This window comes from Protopterus annectens, chromosome 5.part0 (genome assembly GCF_019279795.1).
Source record: "Protopterus annectens isolate FY-2018-M chromosome 5.part0, PAN1.0, whole genome shotgun sequence".
NCBI classification, from domain to species: domain Eukaryota; kingdom Metazoa; phylum Chordata; order Ceratodontiformes; family Protopteridae; genus Protopterus; species Protopterus annectens.
Window position 1 is genome coordinate 483,481,099 of NC_056735.1, and position 20,619 is coordinate 483,501,717.

At 40.7% G+C, this 20,619-nt stretch overlaps 1 protein-coding gene across 1 annotated transcript in view; it reads right to left on the reverse strand.

Moving 5' to 3' along the window:
- CFAP47 (cilia and flagella associated protein 47) overlaps nt 1–20,619 on the reverse strand; it is a 7,413,452-nt gene that overhangs the window by 6,147,925 nt on the left and 1,244,908 nt on the right. Inside the window, exon 12 of the mRNA XM_044071840.1 lies at nt 7,725–7,821. Within this exon, the coding sequence (XP_043927775.1) occupies nt 7,725–7,821 (97 nt within the window). The remainder of the gene's footprint in view (nt 1–7,724; nt 7,822–20,619) is intronic.

The following is a 20,619-nucleotide window of genomic DNA, read 5'->3' on the forward strand; positions in this document are numbered from 1 at the left end:
GTTGGAGGAGGAACCAAGACAACAGGGTGGGCATGGGCTGGAGCCGAAACCAACTTTTGAAAGACCGGAGACTGAAACAGCCTTTGAAGCACCCTGTCTATGTCCGAATCTGACATTCTCGAAGACCGAGAAGAGATCGAACGAGTTCGAGTCGACTTCTCCACCGGTTCCGAAGGACTGGGGGACTGGCTCCGAATAGTCTCGATAAATATCGGTGCCGAGGGAGACTCCACAACCATTGCAATTTCCCTCGGAGCCGAAGTGGACTTCAGCGCCGAAGGGGAAGAGTCTGACCGGGTAACTCTCATCGGCTCCCAAGACAGTGGAGCCGATGAAGGTGACCCGCCTCTCGAAGCCCTAGCCGTCGACTCCGAAGCCAGAGGAGTCGAGGCTGGAGGCATCGAGGCAGACCGTTCTGCCCTCGGCTCTGAAGTCCGTGGAGCTGACGGAGAAGCCTGCTGAGATTTCTTTGTAGCCGGTTCCGACGGGCTGGTCGGAGCCGACGATTTCTTCTTCTTTGAAGGTGAAGAGGAAGAAGATAAAGCCTCCTCAAAGGAAGGGGTGTTAAGCCCTTTTAAAATCAATTTATTTTTCCTCTCTTGGAGGACACGGGAGGAAAAGGCGTGACAAACGCTGCATGACTCTTGAAGATGCTTAGGGCCTAAACAATAAACGCACAAAGAGTGGTCGTCCGTAATGGACATTTTGTAACTGCATTTAGAGCATTTTTTGAATCCTGATGGTCTGTGCTCTTTCGACATGTTGACACACAAATCACTACCACAGAAATATTCTTTTAAATACACTAATAAAAAATAGCTTAAAGAAATACGTAAACTGAGGACAAGGCCCCTCTAACTTAAACGGGATCACTTGACCCAAATCTTTTCAGTCTTTTGTGACTTTTGGACCCAAATCTAGACAACTCTACCACAGAAAAGACTCACACTAAGAAGCTTTAACAACGCGCGAGGGCAAGGCCCCTCTAACTTAAACGGGATCCTTTCCCTCAAACTAAGACAATTTTACCACAAAAAGACTCAAATCTCACAGTCACACAACAACGAATAGCTGTTAAAACAGCTTTTGGGTAGATTAGAAAAAATTTCTGACAGAAATTTTCAAGTAATAAGCACTTAGCTCAGCCAAGTCCGAGACCACGTCTTTGCTGTAGAAGCGGCAAACGAGATCTGGGGAAGCAGTGGTGGTGCATACTTGGATGTGGGATAGCTCAGCCAATAAGAGACTTCGTTCTATAGTATAGCGTGCCGAGTCGGAGCCGAGGATCGGCTCCGAACCCATCAGTACAGTATGTAGGCGAGATAGGATCACATTACATCAGATGTTTAACAAGTGGAGAAAATTTCCAGCTAATTCCTCATACAGTGATGGTAGCTAGAAAAGTTTTACAAACAGTGTGACAGTAAAAACCTTATTTATCAGGCCCTGTGAGGCAGAAAATTTAGTACAACCCTGCAGATTAGTTTATAGCTATAAATACAGTAAAAAGTATACAGCAGACAATAAAGTGCTATAAATCCTGCTACTTTTCTAGTAATGTTTCTATACATGCATGCACCACCCTTAAATATCAGTTATTGGAAAGAGAGTTGGTCCTGACCATAGATGACGGCCCCTTTCAATGCCTATTCCGATATAAGGGCACCAAGCCAACACTATCTTATTGGATACTGACCCTCCAGCCTTTCACTTTTAAGATAATGTATCAGACAGCCTACAGATGAATGCAGATGACTTGGCACAGGCATACAGCCTATCTGCTGAGATTTGAGCCAATGGCTCTGGTATGGATGAATCATGCAGCCATAGAGATGGCTGGTCCCTTTAGGTTCATAGGTTCATAGGTTGATACTAGGCTATTTGCCCTAGGGCATTTATAAGCCTAGCCAGAGTGTGTTTGGCTTTCGCCACCCTTTTAGATTAGTTGACTGTGCCTCTGTATAGTAGGTCACAGAAGGTAGCCCTTTTAAGGTTAGTTTACTGTACCTCTGTCAAGCAGGGACACAGAAGAGATCCCAGGGGTAAACTTACAATCTCCCATCCACTCGTCAAGATTTCTCTTGAAGAGGGTCAGTGGTCAGTGAGGGGCTCTGCCTAACATGGATTGAGATTTTGTTCCAGAGTGAGGGGAGCCACTGGGATAAGAATCTGTCCCTCCAGCTTGTCCTATTTATTTCTGTGCTGAGGTTCAAGTCCCTGGAGCGTGTAGCTCTAAGAGATTTGGATTTCCTGAGGTGAAGCATGTCCACTAATTCTGGGCTGGACATGGCTTTATACATCAGACACAGATTGCCTCTGAGTAGGCGGTACGCAACTGAGTAGAGCTGGAGTTTCTTTAGCCGAACTGCATAGGGCATCTGTTTGAGCCCCTTGATCCTCTTGGTGAGATACTTTTGGGGTCTTTCCAGTTGCTGCAGGTGTCGGATAAGGTACATCCCAAACGGGGCATTGTACTCAATTATGGGCCTGATAAGTGATGAGTAGAGGGGTACAATGACCTCCCTTGATCTAGATGTGAACCCTTTTGTGATAAGGTGGGCTATATAGAAGGTCTTTCTAACCACTTTGGCAACGTGATTGTCAAAGGAGAGATTGCTATCTACTTGGGTCCCCAACTCCCTAATTACTTTTTCCGTACTTAATGGATTAACACCTATGTGGTAATTTGTGGGCACTTTGTTTTTCCCAAAGGGGATGACTATGCACTTTTTAGCATTTAGCTTTAGGCCATGGATCTGGCACCAGTTATCCGTCTCTGTGAGACCCTTTTGGAGGATGCTTGTGTCAGCCAGAGAGTCGATTACGGCACCCAGTTTGCAGTCATCTGTGAACTTGGTCAGCCATAGTCCACCTGTGATAGCCTGTACCTCAGAGAAATATATACCGAACAAGAGAGGTCCCAGGACTGAGCCTTGTGGGACACCACTTGTAACTGATTTAGAGTCTGACATGGCACCTGTTATTCTGACCATGTGGGTTCTATCCCTGAGCCAGTTTGCAACCCATCTTGTGACATAGGGGTTTATATTTAAGCTGGTGAGCTTATTTATGATGCCCGAGTGGGGTATTGTGTCGAAGGCTTTTGCAAGGTCCAGGTAGGCTGTGTGGACTACCTTCCCTTCATCTATGGCTTTGGTAACGGTTTCAAAGAAGTCGACCAGGTTCAAGAGGCAAGATCTGCCCTTAACGAAGCCGAATTGGGTAGGATCCAGTGTCTGGAGGTTCCCAATGACTTTGTTTATGATTTCCATGATGATACGCTCCATAGCTTTGCAGACCAGGCTAGTCAGGCTGAAAGGGCGATAGTTTCCGGGGTCTATTGTGGCACCACCTTTGTGGAGAGGAACCTTTGTTGCTGTACGCCATTCCTTGGGTACATATCCTGTAGTAAGGCTGAGATTGAACAGTGACTTTATATGAGGGTGTAGTTCTTCTTGGAGCTCATGTAAGATGCAGCCCGGGATACCGTCTGGTCCCATTGATGCTGTGTTTTTTGCTTTGGAGAAGGCAGCTCTCACCTGTGCATCTGTGATCTCAGAAAGGCTACACTTTGTTGGGATAGACATTTGCCCTTTTGGGGGGAAGGGGTGAGAAGTTTGCACTGAACCTTTCTGCCAGGATGCTGGCAATGTCTGTGGGTTTAGTGTATTTTGTGTCATTTTGCACTAACTCAGAGCATATCTGGGAGTTGCCTCCCAGGTTTTTGACATAACTAAAGAAGGCCTTGTGATTATCTTTAGTGTCTTGTGCAATTTTTCTTTTGCAGCTGGCCTTAGATGATTTTACAAGGGATCGTAGTTTCTTGCTAGTACTGATCAGTGACGCCTTCCCTTTTTGGGATTTTGCTCTGTCATGTAGTAGCTTTCTCCTTCTGTTGTATAGCTTATTTATGGCCAGGGTCCACCAGACAGGTCTCCTCCCTTTGGAGGAGTGAGTCTTGGTTTTATTTGGGATAGCATGCTCCATGCATTCCTGTAGGTGCCCATAGAATGCTTTTGTAAAGGATTCTGCATTTTGGGCCATATTTTCCACTGGCCTGGAGGCTTTGAAGGATTCCACCTCAGTTTTGAGAAGTGTGAAGTTTGCTTTTGAGAAGTTCTTCACCGTGGTTTCCTTGGCTAGGGGTGGGGATGGAATATGGATGTCCAGTGAGATTTGTTTATGGCCTGATCTTACCAATGAGGGGTATACCTCTGGTGTGGAACATAGAGACCCCATGTTGGTGATGACCAGATCCAATATGTTTTCCTCTCTTGTGGGAGTGGTGACCAGTTGTTCCATAGCATTTGAGTTTATAAATTCTAGGAACCGTTAGGCGAGGGTGTTTGGGCTTGAGTAGTTTTCCCAATCGATGTTTGGGTAGTTGAAGTCACCCAATATAATAGTGTTTGGAGAGACCTTCATATTCTCCAGTGTTCTCAGGAAAGCTGAGTGAGGTTCCTGTGTTTGGGAGGGTGGTCTGTAGCAGGCTACAAACTGAAAGGCAGTTTTGCCCACTGTTAGTTGCACATGGATGGTCTCTGATGCTTCGTGCAGTGCCACTAACCTGGAGGTGTGGGTATCTTTGATAAATATGGATACTCCCCCTCCTTTTTTGCTAGATGTGCTAGCTCAAAAGGATGAAAGGCATAGTGAAGGATGGCCCCTCTGAGGTACTAAATTACAACTGGGCAAGAGGGCTGGTATTGATGAAGGCCAGCTGCATGAGATATTTAAAGTCTAGTACTTTGACACAGCAGAGATTTATTACCTTCTGGACTGAAGAAGGTTCAGGGAGTGCTGCAGAAGGAGTTGCATATTACAAAAGGAAGAAATGCAATCCTGAGTCTTCTTCAGTTAAGGAAGGGTGCTGAATCACTATACAGAAGTACTCAGTAGGATGTATCCCTGTCTTTGTGGAAGGAGACAATATTTTGGTTATCCCCACTGGCTGAATTTTAAAAGGAGCTGCTGCACTGTTGTGAGGTCTCCAAGTACTGCTCATTTATCTTGTCAGCTACTGTGACAAAATCCTGTCTATTAAGGAAATACTGCATCAGAAAAAATAAATATTTTTGACTTGGACTATGGAATACCTACAGAGTAGAGACCTGAGAAGATACTATTTTGACTGCAGACTGAACTGTTTAATATAAACTGTATTTCTTCTTTTTTACACTTTTGTTTGTTGTACATAAACATGAATTTCGAACCGGAAAGCTGGTTCCAGTGACTATATTGTTACAAACAAAGCAATACACTACTACAGTATGTATATCACACACACACACACACACACACACACACACACACACACACACACACACACACACACACATACGCACACGTCTGCCAACCTCAAATGATATTTGTAATTATGTAAAATAAAATGAAATATGCCATATACCTATATTTGACTATTTCTTCCATATGACATCAGAGAATGAAAGGAGTGAATTGTGCATTTCACTATACCTTGCTCTGAGTACAAATGATGAATTGGTTCATTTAAAAATCAATCTGCTGCTCATTTCACATAAAATAACACCTCCATGTTGAGGCAATTTGATAATGTATAAGCAGTATAGCAGCACTGTGTACAATGCCAAGAGAAAAAAAAAACATCATTCACAGATGACATTACTTGCAACAGTACATATGCACAGAACTTTAGCACTATTTCAAGCTGTTTTACTACTGTCTCAGCATGGACATACTCCATCCAATGCTATCAGTAATCTTGCAAAATACAGTGGAAAATGGTTGGGTCTCTGAATATAGCCAGCTTGTTATGAATTCAGGACATGGACATCAAGAAGCTCACTTTGAGATGGAATAAGGCAAAGCCTGACAGGTGAATACCCATCCACGCTGAAATCAGATAACAACTGAGTTATGACTGGAGAAACTCAATCAAAATTCTTTGCAGTACATGAGCTTTAGATGCTCTAATATATTACTAGTTACAAAAAAGTACAGAAGCATGAAGTGTTTTACAGCTTTGAAAGAAATAGCACATGTTGTACTGCCTCAGAAATAGTGGCCAGAAGAAAATGACCTTTTATCCTGTAAAAAGCTGTAATCTATGTCACATTATCACATACTCAAAAGCACAGCAGTGACTGTCCAAAATGCCTTATAGCTTTTAAAGTTGTTTTAGCTTCTGGCTGCTTTCCTGTGATTACGTCAGAAAAGTGCTTAACAAAAGTGTAGCATTTGCGACATAATGGCTGTACTCAGACTTTAGCAAAAAGACACTCTTAAGCACCTTCCTGATATAAGAACAATGTATAAAGTTTTGTTATGCACCTACCAGCACCATTAAGCTCTAAGGCTATTTTAGCTTCAGTATTAAGAAGCTAAAGCAGACTTAAAAGCTTAAAACAGTTCACTCTCATTGTGAATTTTAAACACCCATGTATTAAACACATAACAAGTTAGTTATAATTGGAGATCTGAGCACAAATCTCTGTATCTTTTTTCCATGTACTGCAGAGTAAAATATTCCTCTTGCCAGTATTTGGCTATTACTACTTACTACTAGGAATCAGAGAATGAATGAATGATATATTGCTTCATTTTTATTATTAATTTATTATTAATTTTTCTATTATTTAAAAGTACATTTGATGTTAATTTGATAGCAAAATAATCATTTTCTTTACTTCACGTCAATGCAGTGGCAGTCTGGTAATGCAAAAGTAGTGCAGCAGTACTTCATACAAATCAGGTCAGCTCATAATATCAGTGTTACTAAACTGGAATAACAACATAGCATTTCCTCGGTGAAACAAATAAACAGTACAGCAAGAAAGTTTCAGTCAGTATGCAGTTAGAAAATACCAAAAATAAACATTTTCAAGGTTCCTGCAAAGTATGAAAACTCCCTTCAGCAGATAAGCATGTTAAACATTCTGAATATTTTAGTGATTTACGTTAGTTTATGGCTCTAGGTTGCTTGGATGAATGTAAACTAAATGACACTGCAACTCAGCTAAAAAACAGAACCAACTTGTTCCTTCTTTTGAGGCAAACCAATGAAACCCATCTTGAACATAGAAGGCAAGCCCCCTATAGAGAGTGCCATTTTTAATTCCAAAAACTGTGACTGTACTCTCAGAAAAGGCAGACTTTAAGAGCCAAGATGAAAGAACTATATATACCAAATTGGAGGGTATGGTATTTTGAAGTACTCCCCCTACTAAGTAAGGAGTAAACTGGCCTCAAAGTTAATATATTTAGTTAGCAAGGATGTGGTGGAAAAATGGCCTGCAAAAATACTTTTATTCTGCAATACAGAGTTTTGGAAATTGCCTTTTCACTGGTGGAAGCACACTTTACTCTTAGTATGCAACATCAGGTCTTACACTTAAATGGATCTGGAATCCCCTGCAACCCTAGCATAATACAATCAGCAATATGATCATTTCAGCTTGGGAGAAAGGGGAAATACTCAAAAGTTTTAGCCATCATCTGTGTTTTTTCACTTTTTTTTTTCTTTTATCCATACTGCATTCCTGCAAACACACTACTCTATGAGTTTTTTTTTTCCATCTAAATTCAGAGTTTTACATTTTGTATCACTGTACAAACTCCTTTTCTTTTTCAGAAGGAAAAACTCAGAAAATACGACACAAGCATGCATTATAACAAGTATAAATGGGTTTGAAATATACTTTACACATTGTTTCAAGCTGTCTAGGGAATAAAGCAAACATTCTTACCAATGACAATCTCATGAAGTTGCATTGGTGTCAGTGTTAAACAGCAGTCCTCCTTTTCCTGATCAGTATAAGGTACAGCATTAAGACCATCAGTAGCCTGAAGAAAAAAAATGAGACATTATATTATTTCCACATTAGATTTCTTTATTCCTCTTGCAGAAAGTTTCAGCTGAGATTTTAGACTTACTTGCTAAAATATTAATTTAACTAATTAACATTACAGAATAATGACAATTAACATTAATCAAGGTTGTGTTTGTACTGTTGGACTTTAATCACTAAACTACTAAAAATTTTTAAGAAGGAATATTGTTTGGGTCGTTGATCAGATGATCAAGCCCATTTTAATAAATGGTCAATTGGTAAAAGCATTGCTACATGGAGCAAGTGTCCCAAAAACCACCATGTGGCAGTTCTTCTCCCTGAACTCTTTAAAATAATACAACTTGCTCCAAGATTGCAAAACCTTCAGACAAGTTAATAAGATTTCTCGAATTATCCTTTTGGTGAAAAAGGCTTCATAACCTGAGAGTCTCTAAAATATAAATGAGAACACAATCGAATACTGTAAAGAGCTATGTTATAGTGGTGTCTCTTACTCATAAGAAAATGCATTTCCCTTTCACAACCCTCATCTTATTGCAATTACTACAAAAAGCACGAAATTTATAACATATTAATAACGTTCACTTGCCCAATAATCCAAGCATAATTTTCCATACTTGTAGACATCATTTCCATCCTTGATATCCCAACAAATAGCACCATACTGACTATGCATTAGCATTTCTAATTTCCTTCTTTCAAGAAATGTTTCCACGTCATCTCCTCAACACACCAAACCTTGATACAGAAAAATCATAGCAAAAATAGCATATCATATGTACTTGGGTTTATGAGTGGCATCTCACTGATATGGGTCTTTGGCTATAGTGAAATGGCCAACTAAATAGTCAAGCTCATATGCTGTAACAAACATGGTTCAAGTTCAGGTCATCCAAGCAATGGACTGCAACCCTAAAGAACCAAATGACTTGCACAGTACTGTGAACCAGAGATTCCATAAAAGCCCACACAAAGGACTCAAAATTTCTTTTTCAATGTGCAATGACCTTTTTCTGTCCACAATCATTCAAACACCCCAAGGAAATTTGCAATGTGTAGCATGTCACATCTTCCTTGGTGTTCCTTTCTGTCTAATTAGTCCCAAATTAATATCCAAGTTACACTTAGCCTTAGATTAAGTAATCTAGCATCCTCTCCCACCAGACATATAATCACTGACCTACCTTCTCTGACCATGTACAGTTGTTGGTAAATATTAAATATCTACTGAGATCTTCTGAAATGCTAAATGACTGCCATGCCAGCAGCAGGTTGACATGCAGATACCTTCAGAGCTCATTCTGAGTAACTAGGCACTAGATAAGCAGAGACTTCCAGCCCCCATGGCTCTGCACTTTGGGATAGTACACAATTACAATAGTAGAATATTAAAATTTTCATTACAATGCACATCTATATTTGGATGTCTCTGATACTTTATTAAGCAAAGAAGCTTGGTTTATATTTTCTTATGAAACAATGTGTTTTTGTTACGAGTTAATTAATTAATCAATTAATTAATTGTTTATTCGTCATTGGCTGTTTGTATCTTATTGTTTATTTCTACTGGGTGGAAGGCATTTAATGAAAAGTTTCTGTTAGAACATCGAGAAGGAAGTAGAGCCCAAAAATGAGTTTATTTGCTGTTTTAACATGAAATAAAAGTTACGTTTTACTCCAAGGAAAAGGCTACTTTTCCCCATCGAGTACCAAGTAAGCAGGTGACTATAGCAGCGATAGTTGCAGGACTGCCATCTGGTTTGCAGATGTCAGAGGCGCTGGAGCCTGACAGTTAACACAGATATGTACTACTCAGGTATTCAGGTTGAGGTTTTGACTTCCAGTCTCTGGATGGCTACAATTAGCAAGTTACATTTACTTATAGGGAAAACAGGCATCTGCTTCAAAGGAGCAGAGTAGGCCTTAGTAGTAAAAGGGGGAGGTGCTAAAGATGGAGAAAAAGGAACAGTCAAGGGAGGATCATTACTAGCTATAATGACAGTTTTCCATGGTAAATAAATGTAGGAATTTTTAATTGGATTTGTGGCTTGTGATTTCTGATTTTATTTCAACCTCCAAAGGGAAGGAAAAGATATGGTATTTCTCCAGTCTTTCCAATTTGCTCTTCATTTCACCTTTAAAGGAAGAAGATGAGGAAGCAGACTCAGTTTCCTTAAATCACAGAGACATTTGTTCAAAATAAAGGAGCTTTTGGGAAATAAGGTAATACTTCATAAAAATGTGCACAATTTCCACAGCTTTTTGTGAATGGACTGTGCAGTATTATGGCAAGGTTATGATATAATACGTCTACAATGCAATTTAGTTTAGTGTTAGACCTTTCTTGGAAGAGTAGTATATGGAATGTTTTCTGTCTGTAAGGTTAATGTTGAAGTTTTTGATTTTTCACTTTGGTTCTGTTTTGCTAGTAATATTGTTTTCATATTGTTGACCGATTTATTTTATTTTCTTTTTATTTTTGATCTTGTTTTTATTTTTTATTCATACCAATCTCTTAACTTCCAAAAACACATTCAAAACACATGCAAGAAAGATCAACACACAACCGTTCTGGGCAAACAAGTTGTGATGATCCTTTACTCCAGGCCAGTAATCAAAGAGCCTCAATCCTCACCACTGACACTGGTGAGGGACAGCTGCTACGAGCAAAAATGGATTCACACAGTATATTCAGATGCAGCTCTCTGCACCAGCACAATTTCCCTTAGCACACAGGGAGCACTCTCCAGCCCTGTGGCTGGACTGTCTTTCGCTCCAGGCCCCAAACAAGACTCCACACTGACCACTTTGTAGCTCTGTGTCCCTGTTCCAAATAGCTGACACACACACACACACACACACACACACTTGGATATTTGATCTTCACACACACACACACACACACACACACACACACACACACACACACACACACACCTGGGAAAGGCTGGCACAAATTTACCAGGTGTGCCCAGACTACAAGGTAATTTTGCTGCCATCAGTCAGCTACTCTAAAACTCTTACAAAGGTACCTAATTATACTGAGTAAAATTAATACTAATACAAATGGTAGAGTTTGACCAAAGCAGCAAGGCTTTCAGGAGTGCCCAGAGTGTCACTAAAATAAGCATAAGTATTCTTAAGATATTAAAAGTATTCTCTAAAAGATCAGCCACAATGAAAGGTATAGAAATATTTAATAACAAATAATACAATAGAAAACATGAGAATATTGAATATCTAGTTACAATAAGCACAACAGTTTCATTCACAGGTGATATAAAAAATAACACAGTTGGATAGATTCACCCAGATTTTATTTATTTTACATTTGTTGACCGGGCTAGTCTAGCTGGATATATGTCCATTTTCAGTAGAGGCCCAGGGAGAAAAGCTCCACACATTTCAAATAAAGTTCACATCTACAGAAATACATATTTAGAATGCTAATACATTTTCTGTAAAGAAAAGAGAAATAATATGAGGTTGCAAATTTATAAAGTACATATAAAGAAGGCTACACATATTTGACTAGACTTAGTATAATTTAATTTACATTTAATTGTTGATAAAGAATAATAGCTAAGAAAAGAAAAGAAAATATAGTATAGATGTAGATAAGAAAGGAAGATAAAGTAAAGTGAAATGGAGAAGCAGTTAAGTAATACATCTAGAAGTAATATGTGACATTTTTTAGAGACTCAAGTAATAAGTAAGACTATGATAGAGAGGAAGCATAGTAGTAGTTAAGATGAAATAGTTTCAGAGATGAGAAGCATAGTAGTTGTTAAGATGAAATAGTTTCAGAGATGAGAAGGTAGGTTGATTCAAGTAATACGGGATACGTTGGTCAGTCAGGTTTAGAACAGGGGCACATCCAATGTGTTTTCAGGAAGAGTTTAAGTTAATTTTTAAAGAGTAATAGAGGGAACTGTGGTAAGTTCAGAGGGAAGTAGGTTCCAGGTTTTTCCAACAGAATTAGAAAAAAAGAGAGTCTCCAGCTCTATTGTTTGATTCATTGACATATACAAGAAATTTTTGTGAAGATCTTAGGGATTTCAGGTTATCACAGTGGTGAATAAGGTTAGATAGGATGGGTGTTTTGGCAGGTTGATAAAGTATTTTGTGGACGATGGCCTGTTGATTAAATTTCAGCTGCTGCTGTAGTTCAAGAGACCCTAGATGCTTTAGATTAATACAGTGGTGTGTTCTGTATGGGTTACATGTGGCAAATCTGGCTATGCCATTATAGGAGTTTTCTAGTTTCTTAAGGTTATTTTTTGACAGATTGGTAAATATGGGTGAGGCATAAAGAATGGTGGAGATTAGATGGGTGTGGGCAATAGTTATTCTATTTGCAGGAGTGAGGAAGGATTTGATCCTATAAAGACAGCCTGTTTTTATTAGTAGTTTTCAGAATGTTGTTGATATGGGCATCAAAGTTTAGGTTATTGTCTATGGTGATACCTAGTAGTTTGGTAGTTATATCTTGGGATATGAGTGCACCATCATTGGATGATACAGTGAAGTCTATTGGGGGAGATTTACTGGTAGGTGTAAAAAGGAGAAGTTTAGTTTTTTTACGGTTTAATAGGAGACAGCATTTTGTAAACCATATTTCTACAGAGTTAAATATGTCTTGAGAAAGGGAGTGAAGTTCTGATACAGATGTGGCTGAGCATATAAGTGTGGAGTCATCCGCATATTGTATACATGTAGCTTGGGGAACTACTTGGTGAAGGTCATTGATGAATACAGAAAACAGGAGAGGGCCCAGTATGGAGCCTTGAGTAACACCAATATTAATAGGTAGATGGGTAGAAAGAATGTTGTTCCACAGCACAGCTTGATGTCTGTTATTTAAGTAGGAATGGAACCATTTTATAGCTAGTGGGTTGAGAGACAGAAATTTGACAATGTTTATGAGTATAGTGTGATTTACCATGTCGAAAGCCTTGGACAGGTCTATGAAAAGTGCAGAGGAGAGCTTGTTAAGATTACGGTTGTTATTGATAGTGTCAATAAAGGAAAGAAGGGCAGTAGTTGTGCTATGGGAAGGTCGAAACCCATGTTGGGAGCTGGAAAGGAGGTTATTATGGAGAAGGTGGTCAAGCAATTGCCTGTGGATACATCTTTCCATGATCTTAGATAAAGGAGAGAGTATGGCTATGGGACGATAGTTGGAGAGTTCAGTGGAGTCTCCCCCTTTATGAAGGGGAATAATATGAGAGACTTTCCAAAGTTTGGGGATATATCCTTCAGTGATGGTTCTATTGATGAGAATGGAGATGGGGTAAGCAATAGATTTGGCTGCTATCTGTAGGTATTCTGAGGGTAGTCAGTCAGCAGAAGGTGTGCATGGGTTTCAGTTTTTGGATAAGGGTGAGAATAAATGTTGTGGGGACAGGTTGGAAGAGAAATAGAGGAGGTGGGTTAGAGTCAGAATTAGATGTTGTTATGTTTTGAGGAGAGAGCTGACAGACAACAGTCTGAATTGCTTTGGTGAAAAAGGTGTTAAAGGCGTTAGCAGTTTGTTTAGGATTGTCTTTGTCAGTGCTTTGAGGGTTAGGTGTGATAGACTGACTTGGATGTAATAATTGATTAATAATTGACCAGAACTTTTGAGTTTTATTCTGGTGGGTCTGCTGAAATTGTAGGCAATAGTTTTTAGATGTAGAAAAACAATACTTAACTAATCTCATTATATTTTCCTGACTGACTAAAGAATTACTATTCTCTGGTTACTTACTAAAGCAAGGCAAGATGGCGGGTGCTGAGTTGCTTACTACAGCAACGCAAGATGAAGTGTGCGGTTGTGTGATATATCTTTGACAGATCTTTCCGATCAGGTTCTGAAAAACAAAGTGCTGCTGCAAGAGTTCTGGAATATCCCTCACTAATACCTAGAAAATCATTTCAGTGCTGGTTATAGAATGACATCACCTCTGGTCAATAGTCCTGGTTTTCCATGACATTTCGTCTCTGGCTGCAATTAGACCTGTAAGATAAAAATCTTTACGGCCTAAACAAACCCATTTAATTTTCAACCTGTTTTTCAAAATTAGCTGGACTAAGATTAACCTTTACCTGTTACAACCTATACATTTAGTCAGTTATAATAATACTGTCATTTAGTCAGTTATAATAATACTGTCTGACATACATGTATATCTCTTTTCTATCCAGCAGGACCCACTGTTGATGCATTTTGAACACAAGCAACTTTACAAATACATTTTTAATACAAGCCTCTGTACAAATCAGTGTGATAGTCAAATGACATAAGATTATTTACAAAACTCCAGCTAGCTATGATTGCATATATTACACATGCACTACCCTACTCTCCCTCGCACAGATGGCACTACCTCATATCATCACATCTCTCCCACCATTGAAGACTCAAGCTAGTTTTTCAAGTTACCCTGGAAAAACGTTGCTTGACAGAAATGGGTCTGTCTGGGAACACATTAACCTATACCCTGTCTTGCTGACCCAACTACAGTGCTGCACTGCCCTGTCATATTCCAGCAACCCTAGGCTCCACCTTAATAACTTGGCATTTTGCTGGCTGACATGATGTAGCCATGTTAAGGGATTGTGGTCTGTAACCACAGTGAATTTCCTTCCATACATATAAGACTCATGTTTCTGCAGTGCTAGATTTTCTTTTTCTACAGTTGTATAACATTCCTTCCTAGGTTGGAGTCTACAGCTGAGCTATACAACTGGGAGATTAACTCCTTCTGAGGAAACCTGGCTGAGTACAGCTCCCATCCCATGATCTGAAGCATCAACTTGCACAACAAAGTCTTTGCTGTAATCTGGACTGGATAACTCAGCAGGACCTCCCAAACCCACTTTAAGCTTTTGGAATGCCTGTAGCTTATTGTGTCTGACAGGAATGAGCACCATAACCTGCTGTCACACAGCATACTCTCGGGCTTGAGCATTCTTGTCATACAAACCTTTTTTCTGTTGTTGGTATCCAGCCAGGTTCTCTTTGGCCAAGCCCATGAGCTCGCTAAGGCTTGTCCTGAGGTTTAGGACATATGCCACAACAGACTCCTTGTCAGATTCACACTCACCCTCCCACTCATCAAGAATCAAAGGCCCCCTCACCCTATCCCCATACAGCAACTCAAAGAGTGAAACAAATGTGGATTCCTGGGGTACCTCTCTGTATGCAAACAGCAGATGGGGCAAATATTTGTCCCACTCTCTCTCTTAAACTGCTCTACAAATGCCTGTAACATGGTCTTTAGCGCAGCATTTAACCTCTCCAAAAGACAATTAGTCTGGGGGTGGTAGTGGGTGGTCTTTAGGTGCTTCACCTCACAGCACTTCCACAGACAAGCCAAGACAAGCCAGCAGGTCTGACATGAAACTGGCACCTCTGTCAGTCAGTATTTTTCTCAGGAAACCTACCCTGCTGAAAATCTCTAAAAAGCATTTGCCACCTTCTCTGCCTCGATGGAGAACAGAGCCACTGCCTCAGAGTATCTAGTAGCATTATCTACTACCACCAGGATAAGCTTCTTCCCTGAGGAACTTGGGGTATACAGAGGCTGCAAGATATCCATAGCTATCCTCTGAAATGGTCCTTCAATCAAAGGCATCAAAGGAGCTTTGACCTTGTCCCCTGCCTTGCCTATGTTTCGGCCATGCTTACAAGTCCTGCAGTACTTTGCTACAATCCCTTGCAATCCCAGGCCAATAAAAGTTCTGCATAATATGTCTCTTGGTACACTTTTTGCCATTATGACCTGCAAAAGGAATGTCATGGGCTATGGCTAGAAGTGCCAGAAGGTAGCACCCCCTCAGGGGTTCACTCTCTATACAGTAACTCTTTGCTCCAGTATACAGACTCCCCTTTTCCTTGAGAATCAGGTGCCTGCTTAGCTACCTCCCTCAAGCCTCATAAGGTAGTGTCCAAAAGCTGAGCTTGTCTCAACTCTGCCTTTGTGACCCTTCCCAGCTCCCTTTCCACAGAAAGCCTGGTATCTTATAACAGTGGTGCCTCACTGTCAGTCTGGGTACTACCACTCGCCTCTTTCCTTGCAGTCACCTTGTCCAGGAACATCAGTACCTACCAGCAGCTGTGGTTCACTTTCAGGCTCACTACTACAGGGCAGCATCCTCCCTGAAATGGTTGTGTGAGATATCTGTGACAGATCTTTCCTGTCAAGTTCCAAAAAACAAAGTACTGCTGTAAGAGTTACAGAATATCTCTCACTAATACCTAGAAAATAATTTCAGTGCTGGTTACATAATGACATCACCTCTGGTCACCTGACTCTGGTACAATACATACCCAGAGCTTTGCTAAGATCTGTTGCAGCGTCTGAAAGCTATAAAAAATTCAAACACTTCCACCCTTCCAGGGTAGCAATTAGTTCACCCCTAAGGACAATACAGTAAGTTTCCTGGTCCTGGTTTTACCAGACATTTTTGTCTCTTGCTGCAATCAGACCTGTAAAATAAATTCTTTATGGTCTAAACCAACTCATTGAATTTTCAACCTGTTTTTCAAAATTAGCTGGACTGAGATTAACCTCTTCCCTTCTGGAATTCTATGTTAAAACATATACATAGCTGTTAAATAAGTTATAATAATACTGTCTGACATACACGAACATCTCTTTTTCTGTCCAGCAGGACCCATTGCTGATGCATTTTGTAACACAAGCAACTTTACAAATACATTTTAACACAAAAATCTATACAAATCAGTGTGACAGTCAAATGACAAAATTATTTACAAAACTCCAGCTAACTATCCTGGCTATATGTTACACATGCACTACCCTAATCTCCCTGGCACAGATGACACTACTTTGTATAATCACACAAGCTATCACCTCTTCTGTCCAAGCCAGCCATAGATGCCATAGGCAAAGGAATACTTATATCATCTTGAATATGCACTACCTATTATAGCTGTAATCTCAAACAGAAATGCCAACAACTTACAAACAATCTCCTTTAAACTCTTCCGGTTCATTACTAGGTCCCCAATAATGAAAACTACACCTTAACTCTCAGCAAAGCTAAATGGCTTCCAGTACATTTGAGAGCCAACCTCCTACTAGGATTGCTAATTCACAAAGCCCTTTCTCCAGAGACATACTCCCATCTCACTCAAACTTTCACCAAAACCCCCACATATAATCTCAGGGGTATCTCTCAATTTCAGACTATCCCACTAAAAACAAACTTTACTGTACTGATCATGTATTCTCTATCCTAGCACCTAAAATATGGGACTCCATTCCTCTTTCAATCCAAGATGTCCAAAAGTATTTTGACTTCAGACAACAGCACAAGGAACACCTCTTCATTCAAAGTGCAGCTATACTCAGGTCATGTTACATGAACTGTGCAGCTCTTTCACACACCTTTATCCCCATTTCATCCTTATCTCATCTTGTCATCCCCTTACTTACTGTCTCTCATTCATCCTACTTCTCTCTTCTCTTTACATCTCTCTCACACTTCTCCATTCTACTCCTCTTCCCTCTGCATACCTCTCTCACCTTTTTTCTGTCTTCTTCCCATGATATCCTTTCCTGCAACTCTTCTCACTTGCATCTTCTAATGTCTTCAAACCTCTCTATATAATGATATGCTGCAATTCCTATAGCATTAGCCATCTCTGTCATTATGGCTACATCTTATCCATAATGCTCTGTTTAGCATATTTCCATTTTTCTATCCATGTTTTGACATTAAAAACTGCTTCTTGAGCTAAATGTTGTAGCATATCCTTGCGTCTATAAATATGTGTGTGTATATATATATATATATATATATATATATATATATATATACATATATATATAGATATATATACATATATATATATATATATATATATATATATATTTGTTTTAGCATATGATTTTATTTGTAAATATATTTTGCTCATTTCTTATGTGATCCTATTCATCTGGGCTATGCTTGCAAATATTGCATTCAGATCAGTGCACTATCCTGGTTAACAAATCCTTCCATCTATCCACAACCCCTTTTTCCCATTTTTGCACATGGGGTCAGGGTGTCACTTCAACAGTGACAATCATCTAGAGCCAAGGTTTACACCACCGGGTGACCAGCCCTGCCGTGATAGTTCTTCCACCCCCCCCCACACCCACACACACACACACACACACACACACACACACACACACACACACACAACATGGCCAATTTAGTGTCCAATCCACCTATTGCACGTCTTTGAAATGTGGGAGGAAACCAGAGGACCCAGATTATAGGTTCATAGGTTCATAGGTTCATACTAGGCTATCTGCCCGAGGGCATTTACAAGCCTAGCCCATCGTTTTGTGGCTTACGCCACCCCTTTAGTATGGGGAACTATACCCATTATTTTGCTGTCCCTCTGTCGAGCAGTGACACTGAGGTAATCCCTGGGGTATATCTGCGATCTCCCATCCATTGGTCAAGATTTCTCTTGAACAAGGCCAGCGAGGTGCTCTGCCTCACATGTACCGGGATTTTGTTCCACAGCATAGGGAGTCTTTGGGTGATGAATCTATCCCTCCAGCACATCCTATTAATAGCTGCGTCGAGGTTTAAGTCTCCCGCCCTTGTGGCTCTGATGGATCTAGATTTTTTGAGGTGAAGCATATTCATCAAATCTGGGTTTGACATGGCCTTGTATGTTAGGCAAAGGTCACCTCTGAGCAAGCAGTAAGCGACTGAATAGAGCTGGAGTTCTTTCAGTCGGTCAGCATAGGACAGATTTTTGAGACCCTTTATCCTTTTGGTGAGGAACTTTTGTGGCCTCTCCAGCTGCTGCAAGTGTCGGGTCAGATACATTCCGAATGGGGCATTGTACTCAATCATTGGTCTGATGAGTGATGAGTAAAGGGAGACTATGACCTCCCTTGATCTAGATGAGAATCCCTTCATGATAAGGTGGGCAATGTAGAAGGTCTTCCTAACTACTTTAGCTATATGGGTGTCGAATGACAGACTACTATCAACCTGGGTCCCCAGGTCCCTGATAACTTCTTCTGTGCTCAGTGGATTGCCACCTATTTGGTAGCTAGGGGTAACCTTGTTTTTCCCGAAGGGTATGACTATGCATTTTTGGCATTTAACTTTAGGCCGTGGCTCTGGCACCAGTTATCCGTTTCTGTGAGACCCTTCTGAAGGATATCTGTGTCAGATGTGTTTTCTACTATGGCTTCAGTTTGCAGTCATCTGCAAACTTTGTCAGCCATAACCCTCCTGTGTTTGCTTGTACTTCGGAAAAGTAGATGCCAAACAAGAGTGGGCCCAGGACTGAGCCCTGTGGGACACCACTTGTGACAGGCTTTGAGTCTGACATGGCGCCAGCAACTCTGACCCTGTGGGTTCTGTCACTCAGCCAGTTTGCAACCCATCTTGTGATGTATGGGTTAACATTTAAGCTGATGAGTTTTTCAATGATACCCGAGTGGGGTATTGTATCAAGGCCTTAGCCAGATCGAGGTAGGCTGTATGGACTGCCTTTCCTCATCAATGGCTTTGGTGACTGTTTGAAAAAGTCAACCAAGTTTAAAAGGCATGATCTGCCTTTGACAAAGCCAAACTGGGTTGGATCCAAAGTCTGCAAATTCCCTATGTCTTTATTTATGAGGTCCATTATGATCCTCTCCATGGCTTTGCAGATAAGGCTTGTCAAGCTAATGAGCCGGTAATTTCCAGGGTCGGTGGAGGCACCGCCTTTGTGAAGTGGGACCACAGTTGCAGTGCGCCACTCCCTGGGTACGTATCCAGAGGTAAGACTTTGATTAAACAGCTGTCCTAGCTGTGGGTTTAATTCCTCATTGAGTTCGTGGAGCACACAGCCGGGGACACCATCAGGTCCCATAGATGCTGTGTTTTTTGCTTTGGAGAGAGCAGTTCTCACTTGGGCGCTGGAGATGTTTGGGGGGCTGCAATCATTTGCTATAGATATCTCTCCTTTTGGGGGGGAGGGGGGGGAGAAGTTTGCACTGAACCTGTCAGCCAGTATGTTAGCAATGTCTGTAGGATCAGTAATCTTCACATCATTTTGAACTAGTTCTGAGCATATCTGGGAGTTTCCTCCTAGGTTTCTAACATAGCTAAAGAAGGCCTTATGATTGTCTTTTGAGTCTTTAGCTATTTTTCTCTCGAAATTTGCTTTGGATGATTTTATGAGAGCTCTTAGTTTTTTACTTATAGTGATCAAGGGTGTCTTACCTTTTAAGGATTTTGCTCTATCTTGTAGTAGCTTCCTCCTTTTGTTGTAGAGTTTGTTTATGGCTGGGGTCCACCAGACTGGACGCTTGCCTTTGGTACAAAGAGTCTTTGTTTTGCTTGGGATTGCCTTACCCATGCAGTCCTGCAGGTGCTGGTAGAAGGCATTTGTAAGTGATTCAGCGGCTTGAGTACTGTTTTCCGCCAGCTCGGGGGCCTTAAAGGAGACCACACTAGTCTTTAGAAGTGTGAAGTCGGCTTTTGAGAAGTTCTTTACTGTGGTCTTTTTTATTTCAGGTGGGGTGGGATGAGGACCTCCAGCGAGATTAGTTTGTGATCTGATCTCACCAGTGAGGGGTATACTTCTCGTGTTGAACATTGTGCTCCCATGTTCGTGATGATGAGATCAAGTATGTTATCTCCTCTTGTGGGGATGGTGACTAGTTGTTCCATGGCATTTGAGTTTATGAATTCCAGGAACTTTTGGGCTAGGGTGTTTGGGCTTGAGTAGTGTTCCCAGTCTATATTAGGGTAATTGAAGTCACCTAGTATGATGGTG